Genomic DNA, 22,765 nt, shown 5'->3' on the forward strand with positions numbered 1-22,765 from the left:
GCAGTGAACACAATCTTTTTGGGGTGCAGTGAACAAAATCCTTTGTGGGGTGCAGTGAACACAATCTTTTTGGGGTGCAGTGAACACAATCTTTTTGGGGTGGAGTGAACAACATCCTTTTTGGGGTGCAGTGAACAAAATCCTTTTTGGGGTGCAGTGAACAAAATCATTTTTGGGGTGCAGTGAACACAATCTTTTTGGGGTGCAGTGAACACAATCTTTGTGGGGTGCAGTGAACACAATCTTTTTGGGGTGGAGTGAACAACATCCTTTTTGGGGTGCAGTGAACAACATCCTTTTTGGGGTGCAGTGAACACAATCTTTTTGGGGTGCAGTGAACACAATCTTTGTGGGGTACAGTGAACAGAATCTTTGTGGGGTGCAGTGAACACAATCTTTGGGGGGTACAGTGAACACAATCTTTTTGGGGTGCAGTGAACACAATCTTTGTGGGGTGCAGTGAACACAATCTTTTTGGGGTGGAGTGAACAAAATCATTTTTGGGGTGCAGTGAACAACATCCTTTTTGGGGTGCAGTGATCAAAATCCTTTTTGGGGTGCAGTGAACACAATCTTTTTGGGGTGCAGTGAACAAAATCCTTTGTGGGGTGCAGTGAACAGAATCTTTGTGGGGTGCAGTGAACACAATCTTTGGGGGGGTACAGTGAACACAATCTTTTTGGGGTGCAGTGAACACAATCTTTGTGGGGTACAGTGAACAGAATCTTTGTGGGGTGCAGTGAACACAATCTTTGGGGGGTACAGTGAACACAATCTTTTTGGGGTGCAGTGAACACAATCTTTGGGGGGTACAGTGAACACAATCTTTTTGGGGTGCAGTGAACACAATCTTTGTGGGGTGCAGTGAACACAATCTTTGGGGGGGTACAGTGAACACAATCTTTTTGGGGTGCAGTGAACAACATCCTTTTAGGGTGCAGTGAACACAATCTTTGTGGGGTGCAGTGAACAACATCCTTTTAGGGTGCAGTGAACACAATCTTTGTGGGGTACAGTGAACAGAATCTTTGTGGGGTGCAGTGAACACAATCTTTGGGGGGTACAGTGAACACAATCTTTGTGAGGTGCAGTGAACACAATCTTTGTGGGGTGCAGTGAACACAATCATTGTGGGGTGCAGTGAACTCAATCTTTGTGGGGTACAGTGAACACAATCTCATACTTCTGAAGATTTGAGGGTGCTGCCTGTTCCATACTCCCCCTACTCCTCATCTAGCCTTTTAGGGGTACAAACAATAGTAATTGGGGCCTAGTGTGGTTGTGTACGTGTGATATACATACACTTTTTTTGGATCATATTTTCTATTCCGCTATTTAATCAAAAACCTTTGGGGATCAGTTAAATTGGGGGATAGTCTGTGTTGGTACGTGTGAGAGAGATCCACCTTTCCAAGTTGTTGGGGTTCATCTCATACTTCTGAAGGTTTGAGGGTGCTGCCTGTTCCATACTCCCCCTACTCCTAGCCTTTTAGGGGTACAAACAATAGTAATTGGGGCCTAGTGTGGTTGTGTACGTGTGATATACATACACTTTTTTTGGATCATATTTTCTATTCCGCTATTTAATCAAAAACCTTTGGGGATCAGTTAAATTGGGGGATAGTCTGTGTTGGTACGTGTGAGAGAGATCCACCTTTCCAAGTTGTTGGGGTTCATCTCATACTTCTGAAGGTTTGAGGGTGCTGCCTGTTCCATACCCCCCCTACTCCTCATCTAGCCTTTTAGGGGTACAAACAATAGTAATTGGGGCCTAGTGTGGTTGTGTACGTGTGATATACATACACTTTTTTTGGATCATATTTTCTATTCCGCTATTTAATCAAAAACCTTTGGGGATCAGTTAAATTGGGGGATAGTCTGTGTTGGTACGTGTGAGAGAGATCCACCTTTCCAAGTTGTTGGGGTTCATCTCATACTTCTGAAGGTTTGAGGGTGCTGCCTGTTCCATACCCCCCCTACTCCTCATCTAGCCTTTTAGGGGTACAAACAATAGTAATTGGGGCCCAGTGTGGTTGTGTACGTGTGATATACATACACTTTTTTTGGATCATATTTTCTATTCCGCTATTTAATCAAAAACCTTTGGGGATCAGTTAAATTGGGGGATAGTCTGTGTTGGTACGTGTGAGAGAGATCCACCTTTCCAAGTTGTTGGGGTTCATCTCATACTTCTGAAGGTTTGAGGGTGCTGCCTGTTCCATACCCCCCCTACTCCTCATCTAGCCTTTTAGGGGTACAAACAATAGTAATTGGGGCCTAGTGTGGTTGTGTACGTGTGATATACATACACTTTTTTTGGATCATATTTTCTATTCCGCTATTTAATCAAAAACCTTTGGGGATCAGTTAAATTGGGGGATAGTCTGTGTTGGTACGTGTGAGAGAGATCCACCTTTCCAAGTTGTTGGGGTTCATCTCATACTTCTGAAGGTTTGAGGGTGCTGCCTGTTCCATACTCCCCCTACTCCTAGCCTTTTAGGGGTACAAACAATAGTAATTGGGGCCTAGTGTGGTTGTGTACGTGTGATATACATACACTTTTTTTGGATCATATTTTCTATTCCGCTATTTAATCAAAAACCTTTGGGGATCAGTTAAATTGGGGGATAGTCTGTGTTGGTACGTGTGAGAGAGATCCACCTTTCCAAGTTGTTGGGGTTCATCTCATACTTCTGAAGGTTTGAGGGTGCTGCCTGTTCCATACTCCCCCTACTCCTCATCTAGCCTTTTAGGGGTACAAACAATAGTAATTGGGGCCCAGTGTGGTTGTGTACGTGTGATATACATACACTTTTTTTGGATCATATTTTCTATTCCGCTATTTAATCAAAAACCTTTGGGGATCAGTTAAATTGGGGGATAGTCTGTGTTGGTACGTGTGAGAGAGATCCACCTTTCCAAGTTGTTGGGGTTCATCTCATACTTCTGAAGGTTTGAGGGTGCTGCCTGTTCCATACCCCCCCTACTCCTCATCTAGCCTTTTAGGGGTACAAACAATAGTAATTGGGGCCTAGTGTGGTTGTGTACGTGTGATATACATACACTTTTTTTGGATCATATTTTCTATTCCGCTATTTAATCAAAAACCTTTGGGGATCAGTTAAATTGGGGGATAGTCTGTGTTGGTACGTGTGAGAGAGATCCACCTTTCCAAGTTTTTGGGGTTCATCTCATACTTCTGAAGATTTGAGGGTGCTGCCTGTTCCATACCCCCCCTACTCCTCATCTAGCCTTTTAGGGGTACAAACAATAGTAATTGGGGCCTAGTGTGGTTGTGTACGTGTGATATACATACACTTTTTTTGGATCATATTTTCTATTCCGCTATTTAATCAAAAACCTTTGGGGATCAGTTAAATTGGGGGATAGTCTGTGTTGGTACGTGTGAGAGAGATCCACCTTTCCAAGTTGTTGGGGTTCATCTCATACTTCTGAAGGTTTGAGGGTGCTGCCTGTTCCATACTCCCCCTACTCCTAGCCTTTTAGGGGTACAAACAATAGTAATTGGGGCCTAGTGTGGTTGTGTACGTGTGATATACATACACTTTTTTTGGATCATATTTTCTATTCCGCTATTTAATCAAAAACCTTTGGGGATCAGTTAAATTGGGGGATAGTCTGTGTTGGTACGTGTGAGAGAGATCCACCTTTCCAAGTTGTTGGGGTTCATCTCATACTTCTGAAGGTTTGAGGGTGCTGCCTGTTCCATACTCCCCCTACTCCTAGCCTTTTAGGGGTACAAACAATAGTAATTGGGGCCTAGTGTGGTTGTGTACGTGTGATATACATACACTTTTTTTGGATCATATTTTCTATTCCGCTATTTAATCAAAAACCTTTGGGGATCAGTTAAATTGGGGGATAGTCTGTGTTGGTACGTGTGAGAGAGATCCACCTTTCCAAGTTGTTGGGGTTCATCTCATACTTCTGAAGGTTTGAGGGTGCTGCCTGTTCCATACTCCCCCTACTCCTCATCTAGCCTTTTAGGGGTACAAACAATAGTAATTGGGGCCCAGTGTGGTTGTGTACGTGTGATATACATACACTTTTTTTGGATCATATTTTCTATTCCGCTATTTAATTTAACTGGGCCTCCATGCGAGACCTGTGTGCCTTGTTGCGCTGTTTTGAGTACTCCACCAACATGGCCAGTGGCAATGACGCCGTTCTCAGCTTAACTATCCCACTTCTATGCCTCCTTGAAAAAACAATTCGGGCGATGATGGAAGAGGATGTGGCACAGGATGAGGAGGAGGAGGAGGATGAAGAGGTAACATTTCCAAGGCTTTCAGGGCAGTCATTCGCAAGGGGCTCCGAGGGTGGGTTCCTGCACACGCAAACGCCAGGGACGCAATTGTCCAGCAGGGGCACAGTTCTGGAGGATGAGGAGGATGAGGAGGAGGAGGAGCTGGAGGAGGAGATGGAACCATGTTCACAGCAGGGTGGCACCCAGGCCAGCTCATGGCCATCACTGGTGCGTGGCTGGGGGGATACAGAGGACACGGACGATACACCTCCCACAGAGGACAGCCTTTCGTCGCCTCTGGGCAGCCTGGCACACATGAGCGATTACATGCTGCAGTGTCTCCACAACGACCGCCGAGTTGCCCACATTCTAACTTGTGCTGATTACTGGGTGGCCACGCTGCTGGATCCCCGTTACAAGGACAACGTACCGTCCTTAATTCACTCACTGGAGCGCGATCGCAAGATGCGCGAGTACAAGCGCACGCTGGTAGACGCCATGCTGCTGGCATTCCCATCTGACAGCGGGGCCACAGTGGAAGCACAAGGCAGAGGAGGAGGAGGAGGAGGTCGCCAACGCAACCAGGGCACCGCCAGCACCTCAGAAGGCAGGGTTAGCATGGCCGAAATGTGGAAAAGCTTTGTCAGCACGCCACAACAAACAGCAGCACCAGCAGCTCAGATGGAACGTCTTAGCAGGAGGCAGCATTTTACCAACATGGTGGAGCAGTATGTGTGCACACGCCTACATGTAGTGAATGACGGGTCTGCCGCCTTCAACTTCTGGGTCTCCAAATTGGGCACATGGCCTGAGCTTGCCCTTTACGCCTTGGAGGTGCTGGCGTGCCCTGCAGCCAGTGTATTATCTGAACGGGTATTTAGCACGACTGGGGGCGTTATAACAGACAAGCGCAGCCGCCTGTCCAGAGACAATGTGGACAAGCTCACGTTCATTAAAATGAACCAGGCATGGATCCCACGGGACTTTTCCGTACCTTATGCAGAATAGCAATGGATACCGACCTTACCCACCCATTGTTCCATTTTTGCTCTTTCTCACTCTTTTGGGGTGTACCCTCATTTAAAATTTTTGAAAAGAAGCAGTGTTGGCTACCTCGTCCTCCTCCTCAGGGCCAGATTAATGTAGGGGCTATTGGAGCTGCAGCTCCAGGCCCCTACCTTTTATATAGGCCCCGGGTTGGCCATATTCACTGTTACCGCTCTTCTGTCACTTGTAAACACAGAAGTCTGGCTTCTATGCTCGCTTCCCCAGGCAGCACCCTCAGAACCTCCCCACACAGCGTGAAGGCCGGACAAGGAGGGACAGTTGGCGATGCATGGATGTGTTTATGGGCTTCAGAGACAGCATCCCATGTTGAATTAGGCATGCATGGCTGCACCCTTCCTCCTCTGGGTGCATGGCAAGGCACGGCCCTTAAGGCCCTTCAAAATCCTCAGCACCAAGCCCATGATGCTGTTAATCCGGCCCTGGTCCTCCTCCACCGCCGCTTCCACCTACACCGCCCATAGGTGTGCGCAGCCTATTGCATTAAGGTGTGCACCCCAAAGTTGAAATACACATGCATGTGTTTGCCAGCAGGGAGAGTAATGTATCGGGGCCATGTACCTGTAGGCAAGGAGAAATAGAGCAGAGCAGGTCCCAGGGAGATCTTTCCCATCTCCTCACTGGCAATGCTATGTGCCCTAGGTGATTAGGGTGTGCCCAGGCACACCCAGCACACCCTGTGCGCACGCCTATGTCACCGCCACATCCACCACCACCTCAACCTCCCTCCTACTCCATATGGGCCTCGTCCTTCAGAGATGAAGAAGAACATTGTTTTATTTTTCTGTTTTTTTTTGTTGTTTTAAGTTATTTCCCTATCCACATTTGTTTGCAGAGCACTTGCCATGCTCTTAATTACGTTTTGCTGCCATTTGCAGCACTCTAGCCCTTTCCTTTGGTGTTTTAGAGCCATTTTAGTGCCTTAAAGTTCGGGTCCCCATTGACTTCAATGGGGTTCGGTGTCCGGGAAAAGTTCGGTAAAAGTCCGGGACACGGACCCGGACCCGGACTTTTTTTTAAAGTTCGGCCGAACCCGTCGAACACGGACATCTAGGTGTCCGCTCAACCCTAGTAATGATGAACTGTTGTCCGTAGTGTACAATGTAAAGTGTTTTTAGAAGTTGGACCACGGATTACAAGAAGTTAAATATGTCTGTGTGGAGAAGCATTACTTTTAATATGAAGCGCTGCCTTTAGGAGGTTGTAAAGTTGGATGTTTTTTTTTTTATCCTAATGCATTCTCTGCATTAAGATGAAAAAGCCCTCTGTATGCAGCAGCCCCCCTCAGCCCCCTTAATACTTACCCGAGCCCATCATTTGATCCAGCGATATCCACGAATGCCTTGGCTGCCTGGGACTCTCCCTCCTGATTGGCTGAGACGCAGCAGCGGCGCCATTGGCTCCTGCTGCTGTCAATCAAACTCAGTTAGCCAATGAGGAGAGAGAGAGGGTGGGGCCAAACCACAGCTCCATGTCTGATTGGATACAGGAGCTGCGGCTTGGCTCGGGTGCCCCCATAGCAAACTGATTGCTGTGGGGGAACTCAACAGGAGGTAGGGGCCAGAGGTTCCAGCCAGGGACCCGAGCAGAAAAGGATCCAGGCTGCTCTGTGCATAACCACTGCACAGAAGAGGCAAGTATAACATGTTTGTTATTTTAATAGAAAAAAAACAAGACTTTACAATCACTTTAAACACCATTTACATTAGGTAACAACCTAGGCCCACCTCTGAGTGCAATAGCGAGCTCCTTATCCCTGTCCCCATATGGGTACCGCCTACATAAATTATTTGGTCTTTTTTATTTTTGGTCTGGTGTTCCTTCCATTTGTGCATGTTTTTTCACTAGTCACACGATAGATGAAACCTCCAAAAGGTTAACACCCATGTTCCACTAAAAGCAATCAAATCTCTTGGAGATCTCTTTTACACCCTGCATGTACATTCGCTGGACAGTGTAACCTTAAGTCTAGGTTCACATGATATGGCACACACCTTTGTCACTTGTTTATATGTGCTGCCTAAGGGCATTCAAATAAATGTCCTGGCATGCACTTCAAAGTCCCAGAAAGGGGTCCTGCACCTTTTTTGACAGCACACTGCACTGCAATGCATGCCAGTGCATTGGTAGGGGCTTTGCAGTGCATCCTCTGTTGACGAGATATGTTGGGGTACCATTGACAATAAATGGCACCACATCGCAATTGTTGTACTGTGCCTCCCATTGCCGTTACGTTACGGGAACATGCATGTTCTCGCAACACAATAGTAAGAATGGGGCCAAGTGTGTTGTTGGACAACAATGCTTTATAGCAGAAAAAGCTGTATACAGATGCACACAAAAGAGGTGTACATTAGCTGTTCCAACTCATTGTTCCATTCCTTTTATGTATTCCCTGCTCTTCTCTTTCCGCTGTGGCAATATTTTCATGTATTATATTGCTTTATCTTCCGTATAGTTCATAAAAACAAGAAACAATCATTTTACAACCTCACGCTGTTCTAACACAATAATTTTCTTTCTGCTCCACAGATTCCAAAAGATTAGCCTTTTATCGGCTTCAATGAATTTATATTCTTTCAATCGATTTGCAGGTGGTTGTAATTTCAATGTTTCTTGTATTGCTGATACTCAAGGGTTTTTCTTATATAAAGGACATATACGGTATCTTCAAAACGTGACAACATCCTCCAAGCAATGCAAATCGGTTCATATTATAATAAGTGAAGGGGAATTTGAACTGATCTGCATTTATGCAGGATTAGGCTTCTCTATCTGAGATAGATGCTTGTGCATAATGAGTGATCCGCACCACTGCCAATCATATCATTTTGTTGTTATGTGTACATTTGTTGTGACATTGGCAGGCCTCCCCACATCCTAAGCATTCCCCCTGTCTGTAAAAAAGAAAACCCCTTAGCGCAGGACAATCAGGACCCTAAGGACAAGATTTGGTGAACATAAGAGAGCTATAAAACAAGAAAGAGAAAAATAGGAAATACAGTATACCCAAACATTTTAGAGAGGGGCACACACATTCCACTGAGGGGCTACAAGTTATGAATTATTGAACAAATTCCCAGTATCCTCAAAGTAGCAGAAAGATATAAAAAAGTATGTGAACGAGAAACTTACTAGATTTTCTCCTTAAATACTTTAACTCCCATGGGGCTCAATGAGGAAATAGAAACTCATACGATTGTATGAAATTGTAGTGATACTATGCCATCCTCAATTGTATCATTATCTCTGTAAGCTGTTTTTTATATGGTATTACATTGAGCACAAGTGCCCTTGTTTTTGCTTATTCTTGCCTATTTCTCCCCTATGAATTCCCCTCCCTATTTTTATACATTTTCATTTAATCCTTGGATATACATTTTCTTTTTCTTTATCTTTTTTTTATATTATTTTATGATTTTTTATTTATTTCTTTCCACCTTTATGTTATTACCCTCCATTATTCATTCATTTATTATTATTTTATATTTATTTTAATTTATTTTTTGTTATCTATGAGCTTTTTCATAACAGGATTGTAGTCTAGACTTCCACTTTAAGAATCTTAGAGATCAGATCAAGTCATGTTTTTAGCCCCTCCTGTTTTATTTAGTCACTCCCCTTTGCCCCTTGCACTCTATATATACGCGCCTTCTTTCAGGTTTGACGAAGGGGCTGAATTGCTCCGAAACATGTTGCTGCCCCTCTTATGATGTCATCATGGCCCGACGTCCTCCTGGCCAGCATGCATTCCAGTGCCAGCTTGCATTTCAGCCTGGTATGGCTCCAGGCTACATCTTGCCTGGCAAAGACTTCCTAATACACATCAATCCACACTCCTCTGATAACTGCAGACATTTTGTCTGCTTGCTGCTCCATCCAGTGAAACCTCAATGGTGACACCTACCCATGGTCCTGTTCATCATATCAGCGATCTGCCTCTCCTGAACCTTTGTGAGTGCCACCTTTTTTTTATCAATTGTGTGCTTTAATATTAAATAGATACACTTAGATGGCGGTGCCTTCTTTTTATTCCCCCTGTTTGACCCAGGATACAGCTATTCTGCAGCAGACAATCAACTGTCATTTGTTTTAGGTCAGGGTTAGGAAGCCTTTTAAACGTAGTGTGTTTGTAAGACATCTAGTGTACCAGATACTCTATATAAAATAAACTTTTTCACATTCTCAAACAAGAAAATAAACATTGCAAGTAAATTGTGGTGCTATACACTAGATTTTGCAAAAATAACCCCCAACACCAGTTAGTGTCTGCAATAATAACCCCTAATAATGGTGTTAATACCTGCAATAATAACCCACACCATCAGTGTCAGTGACTGCAGTAACAGACTGCCCAACTTTAGACGTTCATTAAGCTGGACATCCTGGATAATGTATAATGTGGTGCACGAAGCCCCCCCATGGCAAATAGTGGGTGTGGCAACATAGAAATGAATATTGGGTATGGTTTAAAGGGGTGCAGTTACATAGAGTCTATGCACAGTACTTACTGCACATGTTCCTTACAGTAATTCTACTACTACCAAACTACTTAGTAACCAGCTTTTTTCTGCTCTTTAACCCGTTGCCGACCGCTTACCGCATATATACTGTGGCAGTGTGGCTCTCCCAGGCAAACCGACATAGGGCTACATTGGTCGCTTACCTGCAGCTAGGGGGCGAGCTCGTGCCACCGGCGGCTCGCTCCCACCCCTGCTCCTCATTGGGGAAGGCGATGCAGCGGGCAGGCGGCTCCGATTGCCACCTGACACCCGCAATCGTTCCCCGCTGAGAGAGAAGAATGGTAAGCTGTTGTAAACACAGCTGACCATTCTCCCTGGAATGATCACAGAGACCCTGTGATCCTTCTATATAGGATCGCAGGTCTCTATGGTCATTCCACAAGCCATGCCCCCCCTTAGTTATAAACACGCCCCTAGGTACACATTTAACCCCTTGATCACCCACACTGTTAACCCCTTCCCTGCCAGTGTCATTATTACAGTAACAGTGCATATTTTTAGCACTGATTACTGTAGTAATGTCACTGGTCCCCCCAAAAGTGTCTAAAATGTCAGTCAGGGGTCTGATCTGTCTGCCGCAATGTCGCAGTCCCGCAAAAAATCGCAGATCACCACCATTACTAGTAAAAAAAAAAACAATAAAAATTACATAAATCTTTCCCGTAGTTAGTAGACGCAATAACATTTGCGCAAACCAATCAAAATACGCTTATTGTGATTGTTTTTTTTTGTTTTTTACCAAAAATATGTGGCCTAAAATGTTAAATTTTGATTTTTACATTTTTTTTTTGGGAATGTCATATAGCAGAATGTGAAAAATATTTTTTTTCAGAATTGTCGCTCTTCTTTTTTGTTTATAACGCAAAAAATAAAAATCGCACAGGTGATCAAATACCACCAAAAGAAAGTGCTTTTTGTGGGAAAAAAAGTACATCAATTTTATTTAGATACAGCGTGGCACAACTGCGCAATTGTCCGTTAATGTAACGCAGTGCCAAATCGCAAAATATGGCCTGGTCATTAAGGGGGAAAATCTTCCGGTCCAGAAGTGGTTAAAACCTCAGCTTGAAATCTAAAAAAGAATGATATAACAAATAACTTGCATTTTGAGATTGACTAGTTGTTTATCCCAGCTATGATGGCCTGTCTTGGCTTGACTTCACTTACCTGGGGCTGAGCACTGGTGGAACATTGATACTGAATGCAGGAAGCTGGAGCTTACAAGGTCTTCCTCCATCACCTACTGGAAACTTTCCTTTTTCCCCTGTACTAAGGAGATCTCCAAAGCTCTTGTCTGCCCTTTTGGTGGGTGTTTTGAAAGACCGTGGTGTTAGTGGAGATAGCATCGGAGAGCTGTAGGCTTTAGGCAGTTTTAAAGAGGAATCTACAGGACTGACACCCCTCGGACTCACTGGCAAGGGACATTTCTCATCATCTTCAAATTCATCGTCTTCTAGGATGGATGGCAACTTCTGAATAAGACCTCCATTACTCTCATGGTCAACCTTAAAAAACAAAACAAAAATGACTGTTAGTGCATGCCAGTACCATGCCTATACAGTGGGTACGGAAAGTATTCAGACCCCCTTAAATTTTTCACTCTTTGTTATATTGCAGCCATTTGCTAAAATCATTTAAGTTCATTCTTCTTCCTCATGAATGTACACATAGCACCCCATACTGACAGAAAAACACAGAATTGTTGACATTGTTGCAGATTTATTAAAAAAGAAAAACTGAAATATCACATGGTCCTAAGTATTCAGACCCTTTGCTCAGTATTTAGTAGAAGCCCCCTTTTGATCTAATACAGCCAGGAGTCTTTTTGGGAAAGATGCAACAAGTCTTTCACACCTGGATTTGGGGATCCTCTGCCATTCCTCCTTGCAGATCCTCTCCAGTTCTGTCAGGTTGGATGGTAAACGTTGGTGGACAGCCATTTTTAGGTCTCTCCAGAGATGCTCAATTGGGTTTAAGTCAGGGCTCTGGCTGGGCCATTCAAGAACAGTCACGGAGTTGTTGTGAAGCCACTCCTTCATTATTTTAGCTGTGTGCTTAGGGTCATTGTCTTGTTGGAAGGTAAACCTTCGGCCCAGTCTGAGGTCCAGAGCACTCTGGAGAAGGTTTTTGTCCAGGATATCCCTGTACTTGGCCGCATTCATCTTTCCCTCGATTGCAACCAGTCGTCCTGTCCCTGCAGCTGAAAAACACCCCCACAGCATGATGCTGCCACCACCATGCTTCACTGTTGGGACTGTATTGGACAGGTGATGAGCAGTGCCTGGTTTTCTCCACACATACCGCTTAGAATTAAGGCCAAAACTATTTTGGTCTCATCAGACCAGAGAATCTTATTTCTCACCATCTTGGAGTCCTTCAGGTGTTTTTTTAGCAAACTCCATGCGGGCTTTCATGTGTCTTACACTGAGGAGAGGCTTCCGTCGGGCCACTCTGCCATAAAGCCCCGACTGGTGGAGGGCTGCAGTGATGGTTGACTTTCTACAACTTTCTCCCATCTCCTGACTGCATCTCTGGAGCTCAGCCACAGTGATCTTTGGGTTCTTCTTTACCTCTCTCACCAAGGCTCTTCTCCCCCGATAGCTCAGTTTGGCCAGATGGCCAGCTCTAGGAAGGGTTCTGGTCATCCCAAACATCTTCCATTTGAGGATTACGGAGGCCACTGTGCTCTTAGGAACCTTAAGTGCAGCAGAAATCTTTTTGTAACCTTGGCCAGATCTGTGCCTTGCCACAATTCTGTCTCTGAGCTCTTCAGGCAGTTCCTTTGACCTCATGATTCTCATTTGCTCTGACATGCATTGTGATCTGGAAGGTCTTATATAGACAGGTGTGTGGCTTTCCTAATCAAGTCCAATCAGTATAATCAAACACAGCTGGACTCAAATGAAGGTGTAGAACCATCACAAGGATGATCAGAAGAAATGGAAAGCACCTGAGTTAAATATATGAGTGTCACAGCAAAGGGTCTGAATACTTAAGACCATGTGATATTTCAGTTTTTCTTTTTTAATAAATCTGCAACAATGTCAACAATTCTGTGTTTTTCTGTCAGTATGGAGTGCTATGTGTACATTCATGAGGAAGAAGAATGAACTTAAATGATTTTAGCAAATGGCTGCAATATAACAAAGAGTGAAAAATTTAAGGGGGTCTGAATACTTTCCGTACCCACTGTATATTATATTTTCTGTTTTCATAGAAGTTGTCAAATCTAGATCCTAAAACATGATTCCAGCTCAGGCATTAGGTGTACTACACTGCTGTACTACTTGTTATATTCAAAATGACCATAAACCACCTAGCAAAAGCAGGAAACTTAAATTTGTCATATTTAAATAGGTAATGCAACCTGTAGGTAGTGGTGCAAGTAAAAATGTTACTATAGTAGTACAAAATCTATCTAAAAGTTTTTTTAGAGCTTTATGCTCCAATATAAACAATGGGAAATGAGAGTTCAGTACTTCAGAGTCAGCCTTGTTGGGGAGTGGAAGCGATCTCCAAACATGCAGAGAAAAAAGCAAAAGATACAGGCACCTTTGAGTGTAGACTGTTAGACATTTATTTTCAAGTATTTTCAAGGCCCCTTTCACACAGGCGAACCGTTCAGATCCGCCTGTCTGTTTTTTTGGCGGATCTGAACGGTCCCCCCATGCATTCCTATGGGGCATCGGATGTCAGCGGAGACATGTCCGCTGACATCCGAACCGATCCGATCCGTCAAATCTGGACGGATGGAAACCCTATTTTCCATCCGTCCAGCGGATCGGATCGGATGGGATCGGGTGAGAACGGACTGACGGTCCGTTGACATCCGATTTCCCCCATAGAAATGCATGGGGAACTGTCAGCTGTGTCTCCGCACACAGCGCGGAGACACAGCTGTCCTCCTGCTGCTCAGCGGGGGATCGGCGGCTCGATCCCCCGCTGAGAAAAACGGACTCCGTCCGGCGGACGGAGTGTGTGAAAGAGCCCTTAAGAGTAAAACTCACATGGTGAAGGATAAATACTGGCACATTTGTAAAAACATTCGGTGGATGAGGCCTGCACAAGTCCGTGTGAGGATACCGTTGGACGCAGTCTCTGCCACTCATGGGGCTGTTCTAGCCAGCAGGATGTAGATGGAGGAGAGCCATACAGATTATACAAATATGCGATTTTTATAAAAAAAATAATAAACAATAAATAATAAAAAAATCTATAATAAAAACATATTTCAACTTTCCTATAAAACTATTAAAACGAGTCCTGTGTATAAACTTGCTCAAACTAAATTGGAGAGTGGTAAAATCCTGTACCATTTCGTTGGTAAAAAGAAAAGGGGGGGGGAGAGGAGGGGGTCATATAATTAATTGTTAATAACAGACCATTTTTTAATCGATTAAAAAGGGATGGATATTAATCTGATATAATGTTTAATATTCTGTTCATGGATGAATTGTTAAAAAAAGAAGTAAGGATTAAGTAACCATACATAATATCTATAATAAATTATGGCAATATGATATTAATTCATTAATATAAATTATCTAAATAGATCACCACCCCCCCCCCCCAATTATTATTTATAGGAATAATATTCCTTTTTAGGCAAACAGGATAGCATCTCCAAAATGGCCATGACAGGACATTTTATGACAAACCACACTAAGTTGTGTGGACCGGTCACGTGTCAGACAGGCTTGGAACTTGCCCTGCCTCCCCCCCCCCCCCCCCCCAACTTTACCATTATTTTTCTTAAGAAAACAGGGGGTTTGCCAGTAAGCTAAAGACGTTTTAAAACAGTTCATCCAAGAACAGAATATTCAACATTATATCAGATTATTATCCATCCCGTTTTAATAAATTAAAAAATGATCTGTTATTAACAATTAATTATATGTCCCCCTCCCATACCCCCCCCCTTTTCTTTTAACCAACAAAATGGTACAGGAACCACTCTCCAATTTAGTTTGAGTACGTTTATGCACAGGACTCGATTCTAAACCAGGTTTAATAGTTTTATAGGAAAGTTGGAATTCATTTTTAGTATTGATTTTATTATTATATGAAACAAAATTGGTGCAGCGCAGATCCTCTAAATAATCATGTTAATAATTAAAAGAACTAAAAGTCCCAAAAGCTGGAGAAAATCAGTCCATAAATCCAATCTGTGTTGAATGAAGATGTAGAAAATAACGGCTCCACACAGTGAACTCCCCTCGCACTGATCTTTGACCTCTGGTGAAACAGTGGTCTAAATATAAGGTGAGGGCATATGTGTGCTATCTGGTGGAGGGGAGTTCACTGTGTGGAGCCGTTATTTTCTACATCTTCATTCAACACAGATTGGATTTATGGACTGATTTTATCCAGCTTTTGGGACTTTTAGTTCTTTTAATTATTAACATGATTATTTAGAGGATCTGCGCTGCACCAATTTTGTTTCATATACTTTTCTGGGATTTCTGCTGTGTGTCCTGGGTCGGTGTTCAGCTGGCATTTCCATTTCCATTGAGTTACACTTACCTGTCTGCGCTGATTGTTTTTCTGTTTACATATTGATTTTATTATTATTTATTTTTTTTTATAAAAATCGTATATTTGTATAATCTGTATATTTAACATGTATATCATGAACTGTATGTACTGATTTTTTATATAGTTGTCTTCATTGTTAAGATGTGCTAGTAGAGAAATTTGCATTCTCCCCACTAAATTGCAGCACATCAAGGCACATATAAGGCTCTCCTAGCCCTAGTCAACACAGCTTGAGAAAGGAGCATGCTTACTTGGTATTTCCCCTAGTGTGCATGCTCCAAAACACATCGCGAGCATGCCGGTGACGTCAACACTTGAGGCGCTGTGTTCCAGCCTGTCTTCCAGCCCCTCCTCCATCTACATCCTGCCAGCTAGGACAGCCCCACGAGTGGCAGAGACGGTGTCCAACGGTTCCTTATCCTTACACGGACTTGTGCAGACCTCATCCACCGGACATTTTTACAGATGTGCCAGTATTTATCCTTAACCATGTGAGTTTTACTCTTTATACTAAAAAATATATGTCTAACAGTCTACACTAAAAGGTGCCTGTATCTTAGTTTTTTCAATGCAAACTTGTACCTTGGCAATATATACAAAACATATGATGGCAAAATGGTTTTAGTGAAAAATGAACATTCAATTGCTCACTAGATCTCAAGATAGATATGTGTAGTTGAATTAGATGCAAATCTTGACTTTTCCTGTAAAATATTGGCTTGACTCTGCTCCATTTAGCCTTCTAAATCTATTACCTGGTCCTTTATTGTGATTGAAACGTTCACTGCAATGGAAAGGCAGGTGGGATTGAAATTGATTGAAAAGTTATACAGTTTAAATTGCCCAGTTTTCTGAAAGGTTTATGTTAAGTAAAGAGCTTCCATCTTTTTTGTCTCCCATACTGTACATAGAAACTGAGAATACTGTATTTACCTAATACCTACCTAATATACAGTAAAAAACTTTAAAATGGCAATAAGTAACAGCTTCAAAAGAACAACATAATAGAGTTCAGAAAGCAAAAATACTCCAGATTGCAATTTATTATCATGGTGCAATATTTACCAGCCATCACACAACCCAATGCCGAATCTAGCCAAGCCACTTCTCAGTCAATAGTCATAGCAGAAAGTCCTGTAGTATTACTTTGTCTGCTACACTGTAAGGTTCTCAGGGAGATTTAAGCATGCATAGAAAACTCCAAAGAAAGCCCCAAAAGCTGCACAGGAATTTTAATGTTACCCTTTTTAAAGAATAGCCAGCACAGTCCTCTAACCACCACCTCAATGATATTGGGCTGGCTTTCTTACAATTCAGAATCCATACTTACTGCAGTAGGAAAAAGAGGAAGAATCAGGTAGATGGTGACCATCAGTGGACCATCAGTGAAAAAAATATGCAATTTTCTCCTGAATTATATCACTAAGGCTCTCCTATATTATTCTGTATTGTTGCATATTGTATATACCAACAGTATTGATGTTCACTGGATTCATTTTTTGGATCACGTCATCACGTTAAAGGAGTTGGTTGGATTAGGGGTGAGACTTATTTTTCTCCTGACTGATTCGTTTTGTATTTTAAATATCCTGATGATGATTGTTTTGTATTTTTACATTCTGATAACTTTGCAATACAGTCAAAACTCTAGAATTTTCCTTCAAAGCATAACTTTTGTCTAATCTTTAAATATACCTTCAAGAACCAATGTAGCCAATCTATGCTTTAGATTCACAAAAGTATGACATATCCTCTTCCTAACTGCATTCTTGATTGTGTATTTTTTAATCATACTGGGTTGACTTATCACTAAATAGGGCCTAATCGTGTCTGTACAATTACCTTCCTACCATAGAGCCCCGCTGGGTCTGCTCGAACAATTCTATGAGCAGAGCCATTCTGTATCAAGCAATTACATCCCCACCAGCCTTTTGTGCTTTATTCTGGCGGTGGATCTGTGTCTATGTGTAAGGATTCTAAGAATGCAGCTGCTGTGAACAGGAAGAAGCTGATGGGACTGCATTTGCTGATTGCGCTCTGCCAGCAGACTCATGCTCAGACCCAGCAGGGCATAAGGGAACTTGCTATGCCAAATAACCACCTCATGATTACATCCTTGCAAGTCAATACATCACAAGCAGCTCATACTCCAACTTTGAAATCAGTCAATTTATTCTGGATGCTCTTTTTAGTTAACTGGCAAGTTTTTCTGACTTTTTTTTTTTTAAATAAATGACCAAGACCTTCAAATACCATGACAGTTAGAGTTCAAAAATATTTTTAAGAATGTAAACTAATATTAAATGTATGTAATCCGTGACATGGCCATTGCAGCAGAATCCTTTATGACTGGTGAAAACTTAGTGAAAACTTGGTGACTGGGGGAACAGGAGCTGGAAAAACTTGTCAATGGTTGAACATACCAGCATTTTTCTATAACCAGTGGGTGTACTACTATCAGGCAGATCAGACTGGCCATCATTTTTGGAGCATGCAAAGGCTATTTAGGGATATGGTAAAAAAAAAAAAAAAAAGTGTTGCCTGAACCATGGTGTATGAAGGCTGAAGGCCACCTTAAAACTGGACTCTAAGGTAAGCAAATTTTGTCTACATTCAAGAGGCATATATATGTTGCTTGGTCCATAGCTGCACCGGCTTTAGATATACATGTTCAGGGTTTGCTCCCCCAATTTTTTGCTTGTTTATTATGTATTTGGTCTGACCAGACTTCTGAGGTTGAGCATCCCATCCCCACACACACCTGTACTCTATCAGAGTCCACCATCAAGTAGATATAGGAGGAGTCCTTTGTAGTGCATTAGCACATCCATCCCAGCAAGGAGTGTTGTCTCCAAGGGTTGGAGAGGCTGGATTCACCCCTTTTTTATGGATAGTGTAGGACCCACTGATAATGGGGTACTTTGACGCAGTGGTGGGCTTGAGCACGATATGGCCATATGGTGGGACTAAATCCCCATTTTTATTTATGGATTGTCTCCATATTTAATAGTCATTTCTTTTGCATGGTTGCGCTATTCTTTTTTAATATACATGTTGCTTGGTCCATAGCTGCACCGGCTTTAGATATACATGTTCAGGGTTTGCTCCCCCAATTTTTTGCTTGTTTATTATGTATTTGGTCTGACCAGACTTCTGAGGTTGAGCATCCCATCCCCACACACACCTGTACTCTATCAGAGTCCACCATCAAGTAGATATAGGAGGAGTCCTTTGTAGTGCATTAGCACATCCATCCCAGCAAGGAGTGTTGTCTCCAAGGGTTGGAGAGGCTGGATTCACCCCTTTTTTATGGATAGTGTAGGACCCACTGATAATGGGGTACTTTGACGCAGTGGTGGGCTTGAGCACGATATGGCCATATGGTGGGACTAAATCCCCATTTTTATTTATGGATTGTCTCCATATTTAATAGTCATTTCTTTTGCATGGTTGCGCTATTCTTTTTTAATATACATGTTGCTTGGTCCATAGCTGCACCGGCTTTAGATATACATGTTCAGGGTTTGCTCCCCCAATTTTTTGCTTGTTTATTATGTATTCGGTCTGACCAGACTTCTGAGGTTGAGCATCCCCCCACACACACCTGTACTCTATCAGAGTCCACCATCAAGTAGATATAGGAGGAGTCCTTTGTAGTGCATTAGCACATCCATCCCAGCAAGGAGTGTTGTCTCCAAGGGTTGGAGAGGCTGGATTCACCCCTTTTTTATGGATAGTGTAGGACCCACTGATAATGGGGTACTTTGACGCAGTGGTGGGCTTGAGCACGATATGGCCATATGGTGGGACTAAATCCCCATTTTTATTTATGGATTGTCTCCATATTTAATAGTCATTTCTTTTGCATGGTTGCGCTATTCTTTTTTAATATACATGTTGCTTGGTCCATAGCTGCACCGGCTTTAGATATACATGTTCAGGGTTTGCTCCCCCAATTTTTTGCTTGTTTATTCAAGAGGCATGCCTATTCTTATGTGGATCTTGCTGTTCTTTGTGTGTTTTCTTCCAGATCTGTGCTGGAATCCAATATGAAGCATGCCTTTATGCAAGAGCTTTCTGTGATAAAGACCAACAGCTGCTCTATTTCCATGTTCAGAGTGACTGGTCTTGTACCCCCCATGGGTTTGTAAATACATTTTGTGAATATTGAAGAACTTCAGTTTTAAAAAATGATTTGAAGGGTTATTTATCAAAGTGTCTCAAGAAGAAACACTGCTTACTGCAAGCACTCCTTTTTTTTCTCCTATACTGAAAAAAGACTGTTAATATGATATACCACCTCTTGCATTATCCCTTAAAATGGCCCTATATCAAACCAAAAATAGCATCTGCTGCTTTCTACTAATTATTGTAAGCCACCCTGTGAAACTGTATAAATTTCATAAAGAAATCACTAGAAGAATGCAAACATATTTTAATGATATCAGCAAACACCTATTAATTAGCAAATGAAGGATTAATAGTTTCCCATTAGCTGGACTCAAGACACCTGCTAACTTTTACTTTCCCTGTCAGCGCTGTGTGAAGAGCATATCGGAGTCTTAAATCAGTTAATTAGTCTAAGAGGAAATCCAGCACAGCAAGTTTTATTTATAGCTTTCTCTCCCAGTGGGCTTTCGCCAACAGCGGCTGCTGCTCCACACTGCTATAAATAGATGTGAGAGCTATTTTTAGGATCAGAAAGACATCTCTGGGATACACTGACTTCCTCCTTCCTCTTAGGGATTGTAAATTCAAGTTTATGCATCATTTTCTACTCTGCCATAATATTTATGCAGCACACAGTCATGACCAAAACAAAAGGCAGCCCGTTATGAATTAAGGCAAACGCATCGTTGCGTCGAAGCTCCCATTAGACCTTGGTCTGATACAGAATGTAAATGGATGCATAATTATTTCTCTGCTGTATTTTTCTTGTTAAATATTATTTACTAAATTCTTCGCTCCATTTACAAATGGATCCATAATGATATGGTGCAGTTTTGCTGAGGAAAGGGATTATTCATTAAAAGTGGATTTTTGGAAATCAGGAGCAATGTAACTATATTTACATTTATAACTGTCTAACTTGCCAATAAAATCCTAAATTTACTTCATTAAGGCTTTTTGTAATGCTTCTTTCGCAACGCCTCAACTCACATCTCCCTGTGTTCTCAGAATACCCTACTTACCCCACATTACAGTTTATACTTTGTGGAGAACAATCTTAAATCAGTTTTACCACATATTAAACATATGCATATAATTTAGTTAGGAACAGGACAACTGTAACATTTTAATAAAAGCTAATTTTTATCAAGAGCGCAGCATGGGGATTACTTAACCTACAATATAAAACCTCCATAGTGTTGGACCTACGTTAACTGTGATGATAATACATTACACCTTCTGGCATTTCAAGAAACGTCATCCCTTCTGAAATATCTTGAAAAATGTAATTCAAAAATGTAAAACTACTAACCTTGGTGAAGAACCCACCCCATGTCTCCTGCACCTAAATTATTTTTCCTTAGCTAGCTACAAATCATACCTGACCATTCAACTCATAGCTTGGACATACATTCCCACACTCTGGAAACACAACAGTCCCCCTACCTTCAGAGAAATGGAAGACCCTACTGTGTCCCTCAAAAATTCGAACAATGCAGATTGACCTGGCTTGAATGAACACATTTCACAAACTTTACAAACTGCTCTATTACTCTCAAACGCATGGGAACCAGCATTGCTCAGCTCTCCTTGTGCAGTTAGGCCTTGGAAATTAACCACCCTTCCCACAGTCTTTACCCCATATAGTGTATGTCACACTTGAATGGAGCTTGATGTCTATAACCCATCCCAATGAAGAAACCCTCGCCAAACATCGTCTCTCCTTTCCACTCTTGTCTTTCCCCTATGGCTTCTGGATGATCTCTCCTGAATCCACCCAAAAAGATCTACTTGAAAAAATTCAGATATCAGAGTTAATCATTTGTTTCCTAAGTAATAACCAACAGCACCCAGATGCAGTCCAAACTGGTTTATCTTCTTGATGACTAGACACACTTGTACACCCTGCTCACTGTGTTTATATTTGATTTCTGTATTGTACAGTTTATAGGATTGTACTTGATCAATGAGGCAGGGTCTTATATATATATATATATATATATATATATATATATATATATATATATATATATATATAGATACATATTAGCTATACCAAATAAATAATGTGGACTCTCAATTCCAGGCAGTAGATGGGGCTTTAGGCTCATGTTTGCAGGTTTGAAGGCTTTGTTGAAAAATCCTGTTGTTTACAGAATCAAATAGCTCAAACTGAATGATTCGGAGGAGTGATTAATCCCTCATCTTGCCTGCCTGTTTAAGAAGGGACCTATGGTATAAACACTTAAAGCACTGTGATTCCTTCTATCTTTTAAGAAGAATTCTAATTGGTGGAAAAGATCTATACATCTTGTTTTATAAAATCAAAGAAGAAGCCTCTGGTTCTCTTCCTCATCTCATGTTTGCCAGGTGCCATCCTAGGGAGCCCATCTCTGATCCATGCATTGTCACCGAATTCCCACGCACTCCTAGCATACTGACTACACGTGGGTACACACGGGCCAAATGTCAGGAGACAAGGCCAGTTGAACAAAACAGCTGACATTTAGCCCATGTATATGTTGGTTTGTCCGACAGAAGCCAGCATTCGACCGACTTCTGATCAGCGCTCTCAGCCAATGGCAGAGAGCGTTGATCGGAGTGTTCTGGCAGGGGGGCTGTCCCCCTGTCAGAACACAAAAGCTCAGTGGGGGAGATCTCTTAACTAACGTTGCATGGTTAGTACAGCGGAGCCGACTGGAGCTGACGGTTTTTTTTTCTACCCATAGAGTTGAATGAAAAAAAAAAAAAAAACAGTGTGTACCCGGCTTTATTCTTCAAATCCATTCTTATGTCCCTGTGGGATCCGCTGGAGGGCCACAGCTGCACACAGAGCCTTGACTTCCTGTTGAGATAAAGTCACACCCTGTCCTGAAACCTGCCATTCAGTTGTAAAGTCCTTTATCCTGCCATTTAGTTGTAAAATTCCAAGGGTTCTACTGCCCACTGAGACTTGCTAAGGCAGCTGAATTGGACACTTCATTTTAAATTGGAGAGTTATTGATGCCCTATATACAGGCAAGACCATGAGCCTACAGCGCTGGGACAGAGGGATTGGTTTAAATGTTGGTTGGTTGAATGGTTTAAATCAAATCTTTCCTTTGCTCATGCATAAAGTGGTCAGGACCCAGGTCTGAACCTGTGTACTCTACTGTGTCTGGCAATGTCTATACTTGCTTAGCGGCCTGTGATGCTGGACAGCACC

General features: G+C 42.3%; 1 protein-coding gene across 1 annotated transcript in view; it reads right to left on the reverse strand.

The window, feature by feature from the left end:
* Nucleotides 1-22,765, reverse strand: part of LOC309559184 (voltage-gated delayed rectifier potassium channel KCNH8-like) — a 785,056-nt gene that overhangs the window by 53,520 nt on the left and 708,771 nt on the right. The window contains exon 12 of the mRNA XM_082262383.1: nt 11,023-11,360. Coding sequence (XP_082118509.1) covers nt 11,023-11,360 — 338 coding nt within the window. The remainder of the gene's footprint in view (nt 1-11,022; nt 11,361-22,765) is intronic.

Source organism: Pelophylax lessonae, assembly GCF_965119305.1.
Source record: "Pelophylax lessonae genome assembly, chromosome: 6".
NCBI lineage: Eukaryota > Metazoa > Chordata > Amphibia > Anura > Ranidae > Pelophylax > Pelophylax lessonae.